The sequence below is a fragment of the Acanthisitta chloris genome, unplaced genomic scaffold (genome assembly GCF_000695815.1).
Source record: "Acanthisitta chloris isolate BGI_N310 unplaced genomic scaffold, ASM69581v1 scaffold24472, whole genome shotgun sequence".
In the NCBI taxonomy this organism is placed as follows: Eukaryota; Metazoa; Chordata; class Aves; order Passeriformes; family Acanthisittidae; genus Acanthisitta; species Acanthisitta chloris.
Window position 1 is genome coordinate 26274 of NW_008662511.1, and position 17376 is coordinate 43649.

At 48.1% G+C, this 17376-nt stretch overlaps 1 protein-coding gene across 1 annotated transcript in view; it reads left to right on the forward strand.

The window, feature by feature from the left end:
* The window catches only part of NRP2 (neuropilin 2), a gene marked incomplete at both ends in the record, with an annotated part of 73638 nt that overhangs the window by 15479 nt on the left and 40783 nt on the right, over window positions 1-17376 (forward strand). Inside the window, 5 exons of the mRNA XM_009070633.1 lie at window positions 1578-1759; window positions 6007-6237; window positions 6798-6953; window positions 8816-8985; window positions 10021-10176. Coding sequence (XP_009068881.1) covers window positions 1578-1759; window positions 6007-6237; window positions 6798-6953; window positions 8816-8985; window positions 10021-10176 — 895 coding nt within the window. The remainder of the gene's footprint in view (window positions 1-1577; window positions 1760-6006; window positions 6238-6797; window positions 6954-8815; window positions 8986-10020; window positions 10177-17376) is intronic.

Below are 17376 nucleotides of genomic sequence, written 5' to 3' on the forward strand. Positions count from 1 at the left end.
AAGGTGATAGGGAGCTAGGCAGAGCTGAGAAGAGAGCAGAGGCAGCAGATCTTCATTTGCATCGCTGTGTGCCCACACACCAGCTAAGCCAAATGCGCTTCCTGTTCGAGTGCCACTTTTCAAGACCGCTTGGATTTCACCTTGGCCAAGCCAATTGAGTCTGTAATGAAGTTAAAGGCTGGGTGATTGCAGCTAGTTGAGTGCTCGGTCCAGCGTAGACAGGATTTTTTCTGCAGGCATTTCGCTTCTGGATCTCTGCCTGATTTAGTCCCAGAAAGGAGTGAAACCAAAGCTGTCCAGGCCATCTTTCTTTGTGGAGGAGCACACTAAGTCCCTGTAAGTTTGTTTTGAGGTTGCTGCCTGCCGATATGGGCTTTTCAGAACAGGAATGAGTCACATGAGGATCATTCTGTATCCAGCAAGCTACTTCTCCTTTCAACTCTCCATTCCCAAACAGAAGATCTTGTGACAAAGAAGAAAGGCAGATTGCTGGCAGCCTGGAAATACTTTTTTCCTTCTTGGCCCATTGAGAAGAGCTATAGCATGTTGTTCAAACAGGTTGATACAAAGCAAATAAACAGTCAAAGAGAGATGGGCAGTTTCTCTAAATAGCAGCATGCTGGCCAGAGAGGAGGAGAGGGGCGGGAGAGAGTGGGTGTTAGAAAGCAGCTGAAGAACAAGATGTACATGTAAAAGCTGTTTGTTCCTTCACAGCACGCAGAGCCTGATACTACTACCTTGCCTAGTCATGGCCTAGAAAATATTAAGGGATCTGTGGGAATTCCGCCTTTCAGCCAGATTTTGCAACAAGCTTTTGTCTCTGTACCGGGAGGCTATTATTCTAACCCTACACACTCCTCCCCCAGACCAGTCAGATACCCCAGAGTCATACCAATGGGCAGGGGGAACATCTCCAAGAAGGGTTTAGCAAAGGCAGCTTGAGGTTACAGGATGTAGCTCTTACACAGCACTTCTCATCCACAGAAAATCTTTGTTAGCACCTGATAGAGAGGATCAGTACTACTGTCCGAGTGCTAAGTGAGTGTACTGGCCATGCTTGTTAAAGGACCAATGTGATGTCAGTGCACAAAATAGCTACCTGCTTACATGATTGAGCATTGACTGTTTAATGCTTGGTGCATGCTTGGCCAAATCCCACATGGATACTGGAATAAAGTGAGCTGTGCCAAATAGCTCAATGGCATTTCAGGAGAGAGGTCAGGGGAGGAGAGCAGACCCAGGAGAGGTGTATCTGAGCTTGAGCCAAAGGAGTTTTATGGAAATAGAGGTAAATTGTGTCCTAAATTTTGCATGTTGGCTCTGAAGTTGAAGTGGATGTTGGTGCAATAAATTAATGATGTAAATTGCGACAGAGGAAGGCACTTAAATATAGCCAGGCAAAAGAGAAAAAATGTATTGAGGGCTGTGGTGTGGTGTGAGTAAGAGAGTCCCAGGTACCTGTCTGGAAGATGTTCTGTGAAATCTGCAGTTATCAAGAAGTGCTTTTTGTTTGTTCCTTGCAACCTGAAGTGTCTCCCCGACAGATGGTTTCACTGCCATTTCACCTGCCTCCACAGGTATGACTACATCGAGATCCGAGATGGGGACAGTGAAGCAGCAGACCTGCTGGGCAAACACTGTGGGAACATAGCACCTCCTACCATCATCTCTTCTGGCCCCTCTCTCTATATCAAGTTCACTTCAGACTATGCACGGCAAGGTGCCGGCTTCTCTCTGCGCTATGAGATCTACAAGACAGGTAAGTGTCTGAGTCAGTGCCTGTCTCTCAGGCTGTTTGTCACAATTACCTTCACAAGGAGGTGTCTTTGACCACCTTTTCAATGTGATTTCTAGCATGTTTTCCAGAGATAAAGGATTCTCTTTTTGTAAAAAAAAAATTCAAGCAAGTCTGTGCATCACATTTCCAAGAAGGTAAAGATGGTAGTGGCACATGACAGTGCATTTTTGGATCACAGTGTGGCATCAAAAGCAGGATTCCTCCTTAAATGCTCTCTTGTATTTGAGGAATAGAAACATACATCTTTTCTCCCCGGCATGGTGGAGCTTGTTAGGGCTAAAAGGGAATTGTCCCTCTGTTAGAAACGCATGGAGCTCCCCCTCCTGTGGAGCTGCAATTCAGGGCTGATCAATGACGGAGTTTTCTCTCCCTGGAAGCAGGATTGGTAACTCGGGAACTTAGGTTTTCAAGAGATTGCTGTCAGCAATGCTGTCAAGGGCTGAGGCAGTGCCTTTTCAGGCAGATATAAGAAGTATTCATAATTCTTTTTAATACCAAACTCTTTTTGAGGAAAGGAATAGTTGCTCAAAGGCCTTTTAATAATCTTTCTGTCTCAATATTTGCCAGAATTTTGTGTCTGGGAAGAAGGAGGCTTGAGAAAATAAACTCCACTCTGTGTGCATGAGAGAGAGATGTCAGCACACCAAGGGAACGCTGGAACACCAGCACCTGCCCTGTTCCATATTCCTTTGGCAGTGTGTTGGAAGAAAACACACATGCAGATTTCATGTCATTGCATCCAGCACAAAAAAAAAAAAAGTCCATGCCTGGTGAAGAACCAGAAATAACCACAACAGGGTTGCTTACCCAGCCTCTTTAAAAAGAAGGTGGGGAGGAAGCATAGGCACCAATGCCCAAGGGCTCTGGCCCAGCTGTGTGGCAGACAGAGGAGTACAGACAGCCCATAACCTGGCCACCGGTAGATGTGAATATGGAGACTTTGCTGCAAGAGAATGGGAATGAGACTCCCTAAATTCATTGCAAAATGATGAGGACAGGAGATCTTCAGATAGATGAGGAAAGTGCTGTTGCTGCTGGTTGCCTGGGCTGCATAACTGGCCATTGAGCTGCTGTGCAGCCAGCTCGCCACTGCTGTTAGTTAATGATTAGGATGCAGATTGGTCCTGAAAGAGTTTAGTGGTTCAGCTGGTTATTGGGGTTTGCTGAGGCCAGTTGCCAGGACAGAGGATGGCAAAGAATGTCTGTGTACAGGTGGGAAGACCACTAACCCACCTCAGCCCCCCTTGCCTCTTGCTCCTCGTACACACCATCTCTGAGCCCAGAAGACTGCGCTGGATTGTGCCTAACCTCACATTGGTTCCGTGTCCCGAGCCGGGGTATGGGGCAATGTGGGGTGGTCCAGCTGGCTGAGGTGGCCAGGCCATGCTGTGAGAAAGGATGATAAGCAGGAAGCCTGTCTGGGTGGGAGCCAGCAAGGGGGCAAATTCATGGGAAAATGAGATATTGTTCCTGGGAGGGAGGGAGAGGAAGCAAGGGCTGATCTGGAAGAGAGCAGGTATTGGATGGAGGCTGGAGATGAGTTTGTGTCCCTCAGTGTAGGTCCCTGCAGTATGGTTCTCAGGTCTGAAGTGGTCTTGGCATTCCTTTTGCCCCTGCAGGCAGCCATCCTCTCCAGAAACAGCCATTCTTTCTTCCAGCCACAGCCCATGAAATCCAGCCTGGCAAGGCAGGAGCATGAATGAGCCTGTGATCTGGGAGTATCCCCAGCCCACATCTGCCCAGTCCCTGTCCCTGCTGGGGCTCCCAGGGAGGGCATTGGGCAGTGCTGGCTGCGGGGCTACGGCAGCACAAGCAAACCCTGCCTTTTGTTGGTAGGCAGACAGGCACGGACCAAGTTTCCATCTGAGCTGTCAGGGTAACCAGCAAGGGTGTCACCAGCTTTAAAGGTCATCAGATTGCCATTGTCCACATCAGTAAAGGCAGCAGTGGCTGCAGATTCTTTCTCTCTTAAAGGTGACCTAAAAAAACAACTCATTTCAACATTTCAGCTCCTTCAGCTTTTATTTCCACACCTTGTGCTAAATTTCCCTTATCACAGTGTGAGAGAAGAGTAATCTGCATACAAACAACTGCATACCAGTCTTTGAATCCCCTGATGGGTATCAGTCAGCAGTCTGTGGGCTGACAAAAGAGCTGCCTGCCTTGACTGGTCCAGCCTCCCTGCTGCTCCCTTTGTGAGTCAGTTTGGCAGGGCTGGCCTGAGCTCTCCAGAGCTGGGCATCAAAGTCTCCTCTCAGGCTGGCCCGTGCTGCCGAAGCCAGCATGACTCCCGTTGATTATCTGCAGCTTCCTTATAAAAAGCTTTGTGTTTGCTGTTATCAGCCAAACTGTAGACAGAGATGCCAAATGCGATAAGGGCCCCACATGAGGAAACCGTAGTCTAATGCGGTGACATAGTTACGTCTCTCTCCTGTCTCTAGAGGACAGACCCTGACTCTGGGTTCAGTCTTTGATTTTCTCCTTAGCTCAGAGCTTGTGTTATTTTCCCTATTTATGTGTTTGTCTTTCAAGTTGTTTGGAATGAAGTACAACCTTATCCCTGTTCACAGCATTATGCTGTGATTTGTGTTTGGCCTTATTTTTTGCCTCTGTGTTTTACCCCACAGGTTCACATCAGAAAAGCTGGCTGCTTCATTAGATAGTCAATTAAGAGCCTCTCCTGAGTAGCTCTCCAGCCAGGCACTGCATAATGCAGTGTGAGATCCTGCTATTACTGTGGGCTGCTGGCCTGACTCCTGTAGGTTAATGCTGAATTGAATAACAAGTCTCCCATTAGTCCCAGGAAGGCTCGTGCTGCCTGGAAGAGCTGGAGCAGAAGGGTTTGTAGAGGAGAAGGAAAGTGTCCCAGTAAAATTGAAGCAGAAACCTTTGTGAATGCTAGTGGCGGGTTGCAGCGGTGGCTAGCAGTCTCTCTAACATCCCCTTTCCCCTCTGATAGCTCCAGGCTGCAGATTTCTGTTGCATATTGTCCTGTCTCCACAATGCAGGGGTTTCAAAGTCACCGTGGTATGAATACGACACAAATTCTCCTTTCCCAGGCCACCCCGAGGCACCTTGGCTGTATGAGAGGGGGCACGGAGCTGGCCTGGCTACAGCTGAGGCCAGTGCTGAGGTCAGCAGTAAATAAGAGGCAACATTGTCTGCCCTCCTTGCCACGCATAGGTCTTCCTTAAGGATAGAAATAACTTGCATTTCTGGTGTGGATGGCTCATTCTGTGAAAAAGAGGGCTCTGTTCCTGCTCTCCACAGAGAACCCCCTGCCATGGCCCCTGTTACCCCCACTCTTGCCCTTGTTGTGGGGACATATGCTGGAGCTGGCCCCTATCGCTTGCGTGGGTCTTGGGGGACCACAGGCTAACTGTGCCCTTTCTGAGGGTTTGCAGCTAACAGTGAAGACATTGGCACACTCCCCCAGGCCCTTTCACTGGGTAAATGTTTGTGCTTCCTGATATTCTCAAGAGGAAACTGAGGCAGAGCTGTCTGTGCTGGAAGGGTTAAGGTTGCAGGAGGCTGACCTCTGTGAACAGCTTTTCAAAAAAGATTACATCCTGTTACTCCTCTCTTCCTCATCTTGGGCAGCCCTTTCCCTGAATGTGAGCTCCTCCATCCAACCTGGAGCCACTGTGGTCCTTTGCCTGTGTGGCTGCAGGTGGCAGCTGTGTCAGTGAGGACTTCATATGGTAGCTCCTGTGTGCTGGCTGGCCCCTCGGCAGGTCTGCTGGCAGATCGCTGTTTGGAAGTCAGGTTACAGTGGAGAGGGCCAGGTGGGGAAGCCTCACCAGCTCAGTGTGGCCTCCTTTTCTACCACCACTGGTGTGGGAGATGTGGCAGGGTGCTGGCCTGCCAAACTGCAGCCATAGCTTTGGATGGGATTACACTTCTTCCTGGTTTTGGGGTAGTTGTCAGGGGGATCAGTGGTGGTGTACAGGTTACGTTTGCAAAGCTGTCTGAAGAATTTAGAACCATGCTGTCTACTCCAGTGACCTCAGGGACCTTCTCTCTCCACCTGTGGAAAGCTTTGAAAATCACCCTCTTGCTTCTTGCAGGAATTCACACAGCTCTTGAGCTACAGGACATTTTCAGAAGTGAATACACAACACTGCTAAGCTCAAAATGGGTTTTCTGCAGTGTTGTTGCCATTAAGCTGCATTGTTGCTAAGTCTCTGGGGTTTTTCCTACTGCTACAGGCTCTGAGGACTGCTCCAGAAACTTCACTGCCTCCAACGGCACTATTGAGTCTCCAGGTTTCCCTGACAAGTATCCACACAACCTGGACTGCATCTTCACCATCATAGCCAAGCCAAAGACAGAAATCCTCCTCCACTTTGTGCTTTTTGACCTCGAGCATGACCCACTGCAGTCAGGGGAAGAAGACTGCAAGTATGACTGGCTGGACATCTGGGATGGCATCCCTCAAGGTATGCCATAGCATGCTATGCTGCTGTCCTCAGCCTTTCTTGATGTCTCACAAAGCTCCAAAACTGTTCAGTCTGTGTTTGAACACCAAAGGTGCCTAACCTCAAAGGTGGCTGCAGCATGAAACCTGCCATCGGGGTGCTCCGTGGCCAGCTTGGGGACAGTGTGCCTGCAGAAGGCTGCATGCATTAAACCCCACACTACTGCTCTGTTGTAACCACTGATCTGAAAAGCCCCATGGAACACTCCAGGATACCACTGGTCTTCCCTCAGGGATGGACAGTGGGTTCATGCAATGCTGGGAGGACCTGCCTGCCTTGTACCAACACCAAGAAACAGTGTGTTTCAGACAATCTCCCACCAATCACAGAGCAGTGCCTGCTGCAGTGGGTATTTCTGCTGGCACGAGGCCAGCAGATATAAAAAACAGCCCATCCCCAAAGCCTCTCTTTTATCCCAACTGGTCCTGCTAAGGTGTCCCTGCTGAGTCATGCCAATCTGCTAGTGACTCAGGAGGCCAGTGGAAAAGCAGGCATTACCTTTGCTGCTCTTTCTTTTGCAGTTGGCCCCTTGATAGGCAGATACTGTGGTACTAAGATGCCATCAGACATCCGGTCGACCACTGGTGTCCTCTCCCTCACCTTCCACACGGACTTGGCAGTGGCTAAGGACGGTTTCTCTGCTCAGTACTACTTGATCCATCATGAAGTCCCAGAAAGTAAGCTGGAAATGTGTGTGTATGACTTAGTTATGTCACCTTTTTTTCCCATCTTTCATTTGACACATGTGAGAGTGAAGCAGGTAGCAGTGTGTTCAGGGACTGGTCCCTTATCAGTGCAGGTAGGAGTTTTACTTTGTCATGTCCTCTCTTTCTAATTGAAGTGAGATTTCAGTAAGAATCACATTTTCTGACCTTCTGTTGATTTTTCACTTGTCCATGAAGTCTTCTCAATACCTTTTGGGTTAGAATCCTTCATGTATGTGCTCTGCCCGAAGGATTTAGGGGAAGACACAGCCCAGCATGTGCAGCAGATTCATTAAAGCATGGGGGGAAAAGATGTACTCCCTCCTGCTAGTTTTCCAAAATTTTACAGCCCCAAACCACAAATTGGAATTTCCTGGCTGTCTAATTAAAAAATGCCTAAAGCTCTAAGAATTTCAAACCAAACTTTGTTTTATAACCCTTAATAAGGGATGCAAATTGATGTGGAGTGAGAAAGTAAGTTGTGTGTTTTGAGAATGAAGAGCATTTTGATTCTTTGTGATAATGCTTGCAGGCAAGGAATGGTTCAATTTATTTTCCCATGGTATTTTTGCATCAGAGCTACTGTTCTTGACCTCAGTTCACAGTGAACCTGTAATACAACAGAATAAGCCTTCAGGACACCCCTCAGTCCCAGAGAAAGAGAGGGTGTTCCCTGACATGACACTGAAAGCCTATGACAGCGAGCAGGGTAGAGTAGGGGTTATGCAGCACTAGACAGCAGGGTTACAGGCTCTTGCTCTGTGATTCAGTAAGAGATGTTCTGTTGAGGATTGTGAGAGTTACAGACAGGCTCTTCACCATTTCCTATCTCCACACTCAGTTGATCTGTTCTTTAATCCCTTTTCTATTCTGTTCTTTAAAAGGATTTGGAAATAAGATGTTAACAACTGAGGAAGCTTGAGAAATCAAGCATAAGAACTGTTAAAGGGCCATTTATGGTGGTGTAAATTGAAACTTTAATAATACCACTGAGATCTTAACTTAGCCCATCATTTCCACCCAAGGTTGACTTGGCCACATTAAAAACACAGGCAGTTTGGTGGAGCCCCATTGGTTTACAGCAGCAACACCATTGGGTCAATGCAGTATTTCCTCTCAATGTTTTCTTTGCTATTGTTTTTACAGGACAGCTGCCATAAAAACTATGCCATGTGCCATAAAACTGAACTAATGGTGATTTTTAAAGCCTTAGAAGTGAGGAGACCCAAATGAAAGCATACCAGAGTCTGTCATAGTCTTGTCTGGTTAATTGCTATGGACCTGATACCACATGTATGTAGCACATGCACATATACACAGGCACATGCACACATGCATCCATACTCTCACATGTACACAAAAACATTAGATGTGCCCATTCCAGTCCTTGACATTCCTGCCAGCAGCAGAACAGTAAGAACCCTCCTGATGTGCCTGCTTGTCCTCCTTCCCTTGTTAGAGCTTAGATTTCACTTACGGCCTTCAAGAAGATGGAAACTTTGTGACAAGGGGACTTGGGACATCTTGGTGGAGACGGAGGGAAGCAACAGAATTGTGTCAAAACTGAGTAAAGGTGAAGGAGATAGAGAAAGGGAGAAATATCTGAACTGTGTTAGTGTTCAGAGGGCCATGCAAACATAAAGCTGCCCTATCTTTAATTTTTCAATGCCATCTGTGAACACACACAACCTGCAAGATGGTGCAGATCTGTTCATCTTTTCAGACAGACAGCTTTGCTCAAGGTTAGCTGGGGAGATTAGTTCAGGGCTGCCTTCCACTTGGGAGTGAAGTACTGAGACCGTGAACTGATCTCTGTGTGTGTGTGTCTGCTCCAGACTTTCAGTGCAATGTGCCTCTGGGGATGGAGTCTGGCAGGATCTCCAACATGCAGATCAGTGCCTCCTCCACCGACTCAGGTGGGCGATGGACCCCACAACAGAGCCGGCTCAACAGCGATGACAATGGCTGGACCCCCAATGTAGACAGCAACAAAGAGTACCTCCAGGTATGCACACTTTCCAGCCCCCTCACCTCTTCCCCCACCAAATGGATGTCATGCTGTTAAAATGACCCTTGACCATAAGGCTTGTTGAATTTTTTATTGCCTCTGTGGCTCACGGGGAGCAAGCAGTAGGGGAGCTGCAGTGCCTCTGAAGTGCGACAGGCTGGCTATCCATCAGCATGCCCGCACAAGGACTGACTCCACCCACTGTCTGTCTCCCGCCTCCTCCGTCCTGCCCAAAAGCTTGATGGACTTTCCAGTATATTGATAAAGACAGAGAGACCTCTGCCACTTACAAGGGCCACTGACTGCCACTGGCCTGAGGACCAAAGTCTCCAGAGGGTGCCTGGAAAAACAAATAGAATAATATTTATCTCATCAATGATGTAGGAAGCATGAGTGGGCTAATGTCAGGTGGGGGCTGACAGAGCAAAGGCTTTCCCTGGGAGCTGGTTAGAGCCACAGTCTGTCCGCACAGAGCTTCTGGCTGCGTCACATTGCCGGGAGACACCGCTTGCTAAAGGGCACTGGGAGCGGGAGGTGATGAATGTCATTGCCTCTAGCAGACACCTCATTCTTCATTCATGGCAGGGCTACTAAGCCAGCTCTGCTGACCTTTCTCAACCCATGTTGTAAAAAAAAGAAAACAAAAAATAACAAGGGAAAACCAAGAACTGCAGCACTTGCTAATTGGACATCATGGTTTTATTTTACATGGAAAAAGTCAGTCTGTCCTGCTTTAATGGACATGAACTTCTGTGCGAATCCTATTGCTTCGTCTGAGGCAGGAAGAAGGCTTTGTTATGGTCCCAGATGAATGGACAACAAGAAGCTTAGTTACTCTTGTCCCATAGTCCTATCATGCTGAAGTCAGCTGGCGGCTGGGTTGTGCCTGTTGAATTGCGTGCCCACAGGTAGAGTGAAACAGGCTGAATTTGTGCCTTTTCGTTTTTCCGAGACAGAGGGAGGAACTAACTAGACATCCTGGGCTCTCAGGTGGTCACCACTTTCTCTCTTGTCCCTTTTTCCCCTGGAAAGGTGGACCTCCACTTCCTGACTGTGCTCACAGCCATTGCCACACAGGGTGCCATATCCAGAGAAACCCAGAATGGCTACTATGTCCGTACCTACAAGCTGGAGGTCAGCACCAATGGGGAGGACTGGATGATGTATCGACATGGGAAAAACCACAAGGTAAAGGCCTTTTTATCTCTTTTGCCTGCACTTTGTTGAGTCTTACAGGAGCCAACAGGAGGGAAGAGAATAGAGAGAATTTACAGGCCCAGAGGGTTTAATCTGTGAGGGACTCTTTTTCTGATGAAGGCTAAAAGACTGATGAGGCTATGAGCAGAAATAGTCCTCTCTCCTGGGCACAGCAATGAGGAAACACTATTCCTTGGAAAACCTGGCTGCTGCTGCATCTTTCGTGGTGAAGAGAGTATGTTCTTTGACTGCAAATGAAGGAGAAAATGCTTTCACAGCCTGTGTTTTGCCATACTAGATTCATTGAGTTTTTATGGCCGCAGACCTGTCTGCATGCTGGGTTAACAATCACAAAACCACATGAAACTGTAGTTCAGGAGTTACTGAGGCCTGGAAATGAAAGGGCACAATTCCTAAGAGACGATCACACTGTCCCAGAGAACAAAATGAACAATAAATAATGAGAAGCAATTCAGGCTGCCAGAGCTGTGGGATCTGCGCTAGCAGGCACGGTCAGCAAGGCTGCAATGAGCCCCAGGAGCTGCTGCACGCTCTTGGTGTGTTTCTGGGACACACACAGAGGTAGGAGCAAGGGGGAGGGAGGGTAAATATGGGTGTTCAGCTGATTCAGGCCTTGCAGGTGCTGCTGCATGGCCAGGCAAGATAAACTAGAGGTGGTCTGCATGGAAGCTTTGGTGTATGGGGAGGGGGATTAAGGCAGTTGTGGTGCCAGGCTGGTACTTCTTGTCAATTGCCTTGGCCATGTGGTTGTCCTCTGCTTAAGGGCACTTCCAGAAAGAGCTTCCCTGCTGCCCTGTGGTGCCCACCGAGCCTGCTGTCATGTTCAGATCCTCCCTGTTGCTATGCCATAGTCTGTCTGTGTGAACTCTGTGGCTGGGGTCCCACTCACCTCCCCCCATATGCACATCCCGGCAATTTCTGATTGCTCAGCAATTCTATTAAATTAGCTGTCCCCTCCATTTGCTGGCACAGGTGCTGTTGGCATGAAATGCAGTAGCTTGCCTTGCCCAGGATTCATCCAGACATTTCCTTCCCTTCCGGGCTGTGTGATTTCCCCTTCCCCCAAGTGTGTCTCAGGTTCAAATTCCCTCTGCTTCCCAGAATGAGTCCTCTCCCTGCAGAGGCCCCTATCAGGGTCTCATACCTCCAATATTTGGAGTATTTATGCTCCTTGCATGCCAGTAAGTTTGTGCTAGTCCTATTTTAGAGGTAGGGAAATGGAGGCACAGGGCAGCCCAGCACCACATAGGAGAGTCAGCAGCCAGGCTCCCCCAGATCTCAGGTGGGCTGGCTCCAGGGCAGTAGCTAATGGCAGAGCTCATGTATAACTCTAACATGCTGGCCATGCAGTGATGTAGAGGCTCTGTGCTCCCCCAGGACCCACTGGTCACAGCAGACCTTTCTGTGAGCCAGGGCCATCTCTCCTCACCCCAGGCACATTGTGCTAATGGTGAGTTTGAGGACTCACTGGGACTGTTTCTGTACGCTGAGGGAGACAAGAGTCTGGCAACATGCCAGGCAGGGAGATGAGCTAAATATACAGCTCAGTGTTTCAAATAACCACTGGCAATAAATTTACCTTTTGGAGTCTAACTGGAGTGGGAATCCAGCCTGGAAGGTGGTTTTAGTTTCAGAGGCAAATATATGTCATATCCTTGCAGTCCTGGGTGCTGGACACTGGATCTTCAGCCAGGGTGGAGCAGGACAGCATGGCTGGTTTCACTGCTGCTGAGCCAATTTACATTGCTCCAGCAAGACCTTAAAGCCTGGCTGGTGTCAATCTAAAGCAATCCCATAGCCACATGAATTGCCACCATTTCAGGATTTGGCCCTGAGTCCTGTCAGCTTTTTTCTGCTCTGTTTTCTTTTTTTTATGAAAAAGAGGAAAAATTAAGCCTCATCTTTTTCATTCCTTTATTCCAGTCTCAATTTGTTCCCACGTTCTGGCCTTAAATTAGCAGACACTTCCCAAGGCTGGGGGTTAAGTAATTGCTTTTTGGTGACTCACCTACCCCTTGCATCCAGGTGACTGCTTTCCTTCACCACCAAACAACTGGCCACCAGCTGCTGAGCTGCAGTGGGGCCAGGGCAAAGCCACTTGCTCAGGGACCTGGTGCTGGGAGGCACTGGCCCCACATTCCCTGCCCGTGTTAATCTCCACTGTTCCTGCATTAAGCCAGCTCCCAGATGTCTGCATTCAAGGTGCAGATTCCTCCATGAGTCAGTGCCGTGCTCCACGCAGTTCAGGCTGCAACAGTGGAGTGAACCATGCCAAATAGATTTGTCAAGTCTGCCGCAGCTTGATTTGGTGCCATGAGGAACAGGGAGGGAGGGGAAGGTGTGGACAGACAGGGACTCTCTACTCTTCTATATACATGCAGATATATACATATATATAGATACATACATATATACACACACACGTATATATATATATATATATGCACATGCACACATAGGCATATGGGGTGTAGCGAACACTGCTCTGAATTTCTGCTGGCTGTGTGGGCCAAAAGAAAAGCTCTGCTATACAGAGGTGGGTCAGCTAACATTCACATCTTCATCAGGGAGCTAAAGCAAGAGAGAACCAGTGAATGCAGGAGGGGTGGGGAGGGGATGATGCTGTAGAGGATGGGGAGCTCTGACCTTTTCTCTTTTGCCCCCTGCTTCTCCTCCCTCTGGTGTTTCAGAGGTGAATGGGGCTAGGGGTGTTTCCTTGCAATATGTGATGGCTCACCTTTGAGTCCCCAGCTGCTGGCACTCAACAGTGAGGGAAATGGGAAAGGCAGGATGGAGCAGAGGAAAAGATGATTAATATGTGCTAGCAGCAGACAGGGCTGGCTGGGCTGTTTCCTTGCTGAGCACTACTGTGTTTCTGGGATAGGCAGGCAGTGGGAAGGCAGCCAGCAGGAGTGGAACCCCACTCTCACACCCTCCCCTTCCCACCCCATCCCTGACAGACTTTCCCTGTGCCTGGCAGCCCACTCCCCACAAAGCCCAGCTCAGCACACCCAGATGTCCCTCTATCCAGGGAGTGCTGCTCTGTCCTTCCCTGGGTGTGGGACTAGGGGAAGAGGCTAACCCAGCAACCTGGCCAAAGCCGCAGAGCTGTCTTCCTGTGGTGTGTCCCCTGAGAGAGGAGATAGGGAGGAGAGTGGCCACCACCACATGTTGCCCCATATTCACCTCTTACTATCCACCAGCATGTCCCCCTGGGACAGGGCCAAACAAACCCTGCAGCAGAAATGCTGGTCTGGCTCTTGACCTCCCTCTTGCATCCACCTCTTTGTCACCCAAGGCTAATGACCCCAGAGGTTATCCCAGGCAGTGGTTTTGGTATTCATGCTGAGATCTTATCTAGTGGTTTGTAAATGTCTTTAGAAAACAACAACTCTTCTTGAACCCAAGGAAGGAAAAGAGCACCTGGCAGGATCTGACCTTTTATTTTTGTCCATTTTCTTTGGACAGATTCAACTATAATGATTTTCTTGGAAAACAAAGTGTTCATCCATTCTGATCTACTTCCTTCTTTGTAGGGTCTCAGGTTCCAGCTCCCATGTGGTCTGAGCTGTTCCATCTTAGTAACTGTGAAGATCAGCTCTCGGGGATCATTTAGTGTGGTGAGGGGCAGGGCGACAGGATGCATTTCAGAATTCAGGGTGGGTTGGGACTGTGATGAGTGCTCTCATTGCCTCCATTGCTCTGTGTGTAAAATGAGAGGATGCAACTGAAACTTTTGCTTTCAGAACCTGTAGAAGTCAATGGATGAGAAATGGTAGCATGATCCACCTGATGTGCATTTTCCATTTCCTACTCATTTTTATGGCTTTATGCTTGTTATCAGCTAACTTCCCTGGGTGGTATTTCAAGTGGTGGATGCACAAAGGTTAAATTGCTGCAAAGAGCCAAATATCTTAGCTGTACATGGAACTGGGGATGCCAGAGGTGTTTGGTGCTGATAGGGAATATTGAGTTCTCTTTGGAGACCCTTGTGCCTTTCCTTAGGAGCGTTCCTCTGTCTTTTCAGCTCTTAATCAGGTCTCCTCTATTCATTCAGCTGAGGCACAAGTGAAAAGCTTTCAGTCTTGTGGCTTTTGTATCTGGAAAACTCAGAAAAAGCTTGTATGATCAGCCAGAAGGCTACAAGTGCTTCTGCACAGAGATATCATGGTGCAGAGGATGTGCCCAGAAGCATCCAGGTTCCAGCCTGCTTCTGCTGCTTTTGCAGGCAGGACAAAGACATCAGGCTTTGGGAAAGGCAGCCCTGCACATTCACACTTGGTGCAGTACCAGGGGAGAATTATGAGAATTACAGCCCTGACTTTCCTAGCAAGGCTGCCACTTCATATTTCGGGGCCTGATATCTCCTTTGCAGGCTAACACAGTGCCACTCCTCGTGTCCCTGAGGACTCCCAAATCTGAGTGGAGCCTCTCAAAGACATGGAGCTGGCAAGCTCAGCCCAGCACACTCTGCCTTGCCCAGACGCTGTGCTTTGTTGAGTGTTGCCAAGTATCATTTTTCTTTTAACTCCTCATTCCTGGATTTAATAAATCCAGAACTATCCACCCTCCACTTGAGCCAGAATCCTCCCACCATCAAACGTGCCCCATTTTATGCCTTCCCTATCTGACAAGGAAAATAATCTCCCCTACTTTTCTCCTTCATGCTTCTCTGTCTAAATCCTGAAGCCCTAATCCTGTTAGCATGCTCTGTTCCAGGGCTATGTCTCCACGGGAGTAACATAATTCTGCAGTAAATCTAGTGGGTCCAAAGAGACATATACATAAGGATGAAGGCAGGGCTGCTGCCGTCCTTGGCCTTCTCCTCTGCCTCCCCCAGCTGCTTTCTTTAGCTCCCCAAGCAATTGCATAGTGGCCAAGCAGCATAATAAATAGAGCAGGAGAGAGGTTACCTCCTACCCCCTCCCTGACTCGCTGCCTCTTCAACTTCACAGCACTTTTTGTCTGTCCTTCACTGCCTTCACTCCAAACTGCCAATGGCACATTTCCCATATCCACTGGAACTAATGCAGCTTCAGAAATCCCCCCCCATCACTATGGCAGTTTCAACATGTCAGAAATACAACTTGTAAACGTTGGTGTGGAGTTTGCAAGTGTGCGCACATGGAAAACTCTCACAGTCCTCCTCTAGCCTAGACATCATCTCCCACCACTTGCTTTCTGCAGCAAATTAATTAAGCAGGTCAGCTCTTATTGGTTATCAGTTTAATTTTCATGTAAACCTGCTGTCTGGACTAAAACAGAAGTAAATATATAGTATATGCAGAGTCGATGGGCAGCACTGAAAATTAGTTCCCTTGACTGCTTTTTGGAAGGTGCTTTTAATTGTTAATGGTTTTTCCCATTTGTTTTCTGGCTTCATCACCCTTCAGTGTGTGTTCATGTGCATACGCATGTGTGCTCTCTGCTGAGTGTGTATCTATTTATCTATCTATCTCCCTAGATCACAGCCAGATATTTTTTTTTCTGCTGGTGTAAATTACTGTGACTTCTTATACTTCAATGGCGATATGTTGATTTGCACCATTCGAAGACTTGGCTCAAAATATGTGCTGAGTGGGATGGGAAGCAGATAGGATGGGAGGAATAGCAATGTTCTATTTTGGTAAGGGGGAAGAAATCTTTGCTTTCTTGGCACTCCCAATTTCACACATTTTCCTGCTAGTTCTTCCTATGCTGCGAGTGCTAATTTGAGGCAGGATGTAGAGCCTGTTCAAATCAATGGGACTTTCCACAGTGCACTGAGGCTCTGGGGTTGGCATTTTCAATGCAGAGAAACCATACACTCAGGGTCAGATCCTGGTCAGCAGCATCAGGACCTGCAAGCTCACAATGCATATCCTCTTGAGAAGGCTGAAAGGCAGGTGTCAGGCCCCCAAATCTCTAACAGCAATAAGCACATGCCCTCTGAAAATGGACCCTTTCTGTTATTCTGAACGGGGTGGGAAGTGATGACTTCCTGTGATCAGCTGGGGCTTTTCAGAAACAAGGTTCAATGGAGCAGATCCTGACAATGCAGCTGAGAGCAGAGCTAGAAGTCAGGTGGTGCTTCTGCCCTCACAGACTGGCCATCTGGAATATCAAGGCCCCATTTCAGAGTTCATGGCTTGTTGAGTGTGATCTAGCCTGAGGAAATCACTGGTTTCTAAATCTAAAGCAGAATTGAGGTTGCCTTCCTTGAAAGCGAGTGACTGGGACCAAGGTCATGTAAGAGGTGCTTTCAGCAATGCATGTGGTAGTGATAAAGTTTTCGGGCTGAGTCCTGCTTCTGCTTTCTGTCAAACTTGACTGTGCAGAAGTCAGCAACAAATTACACTGGTGTAAATTTGGATTCTGGCCCCCTGATGCTCGTATGCATGAAGTGAGCTAAAAAAGAAGAAAACTTGAAATACGTTAAATCAAAAAGAGCAGTAAACCTCATCAATGACTGTTAAATATGCGGGTCCATATGCAACCTTTGGCTCATGGAGTCTTTACACTGCTGATTGTGAGAAATGAAGAGAGGTTGCCAGGAGAAGACTCCACTGGACTTGCTGCCCTTGGGCATCTGCAGGGGCCACCATCAGAAGCCACCCCCTGGGACAGAGGAACCTTTAGGCTGACCTGATGTGCTTCTCCTTGTGCTAAAATAGTTGCACCTGCTCAGATAAACATTTCCTGTCCTCCGGTGTTAGGTTCAGAGGTAAGGTGTTGTGTGTCAGCTCCAGCGTTGGCATAAAGCTGGAGACTTTGCTGTGGTGTGGAAATGTACAAGTTCAGACTCTGTGTCTGCGTGTGTGTGTGCATGTGTTCCCACAGGTTTACAAGACACATACATTCCTGGAGAGCATTTCACAGTAACCACTCTTCTTATAGCCCTCCTGCTGGTAAAAAGGGTATTTGGTGTCTGCTGAGCAAGGAAAAGGATGGGATGTGGGGTCAGACAGGATAAAGTAGGATATTAAAAACACATTAACCATACTGTGTTGCTAAACAGTAGCAGCATGATATATATTCTCCAGATTAGCATTTCTCCTCAAATTTACAGCGATCCCAAATCCCAGTTACCAGCCAGATTTGCAACCAAGTCCCTCTGTGGGGTAGCTGCTCTCCAGCTGAAGGAGTGCTGCTGTCGTGGGCTGGGCGGTAATGTGCTAGCTGGAGTGCTGT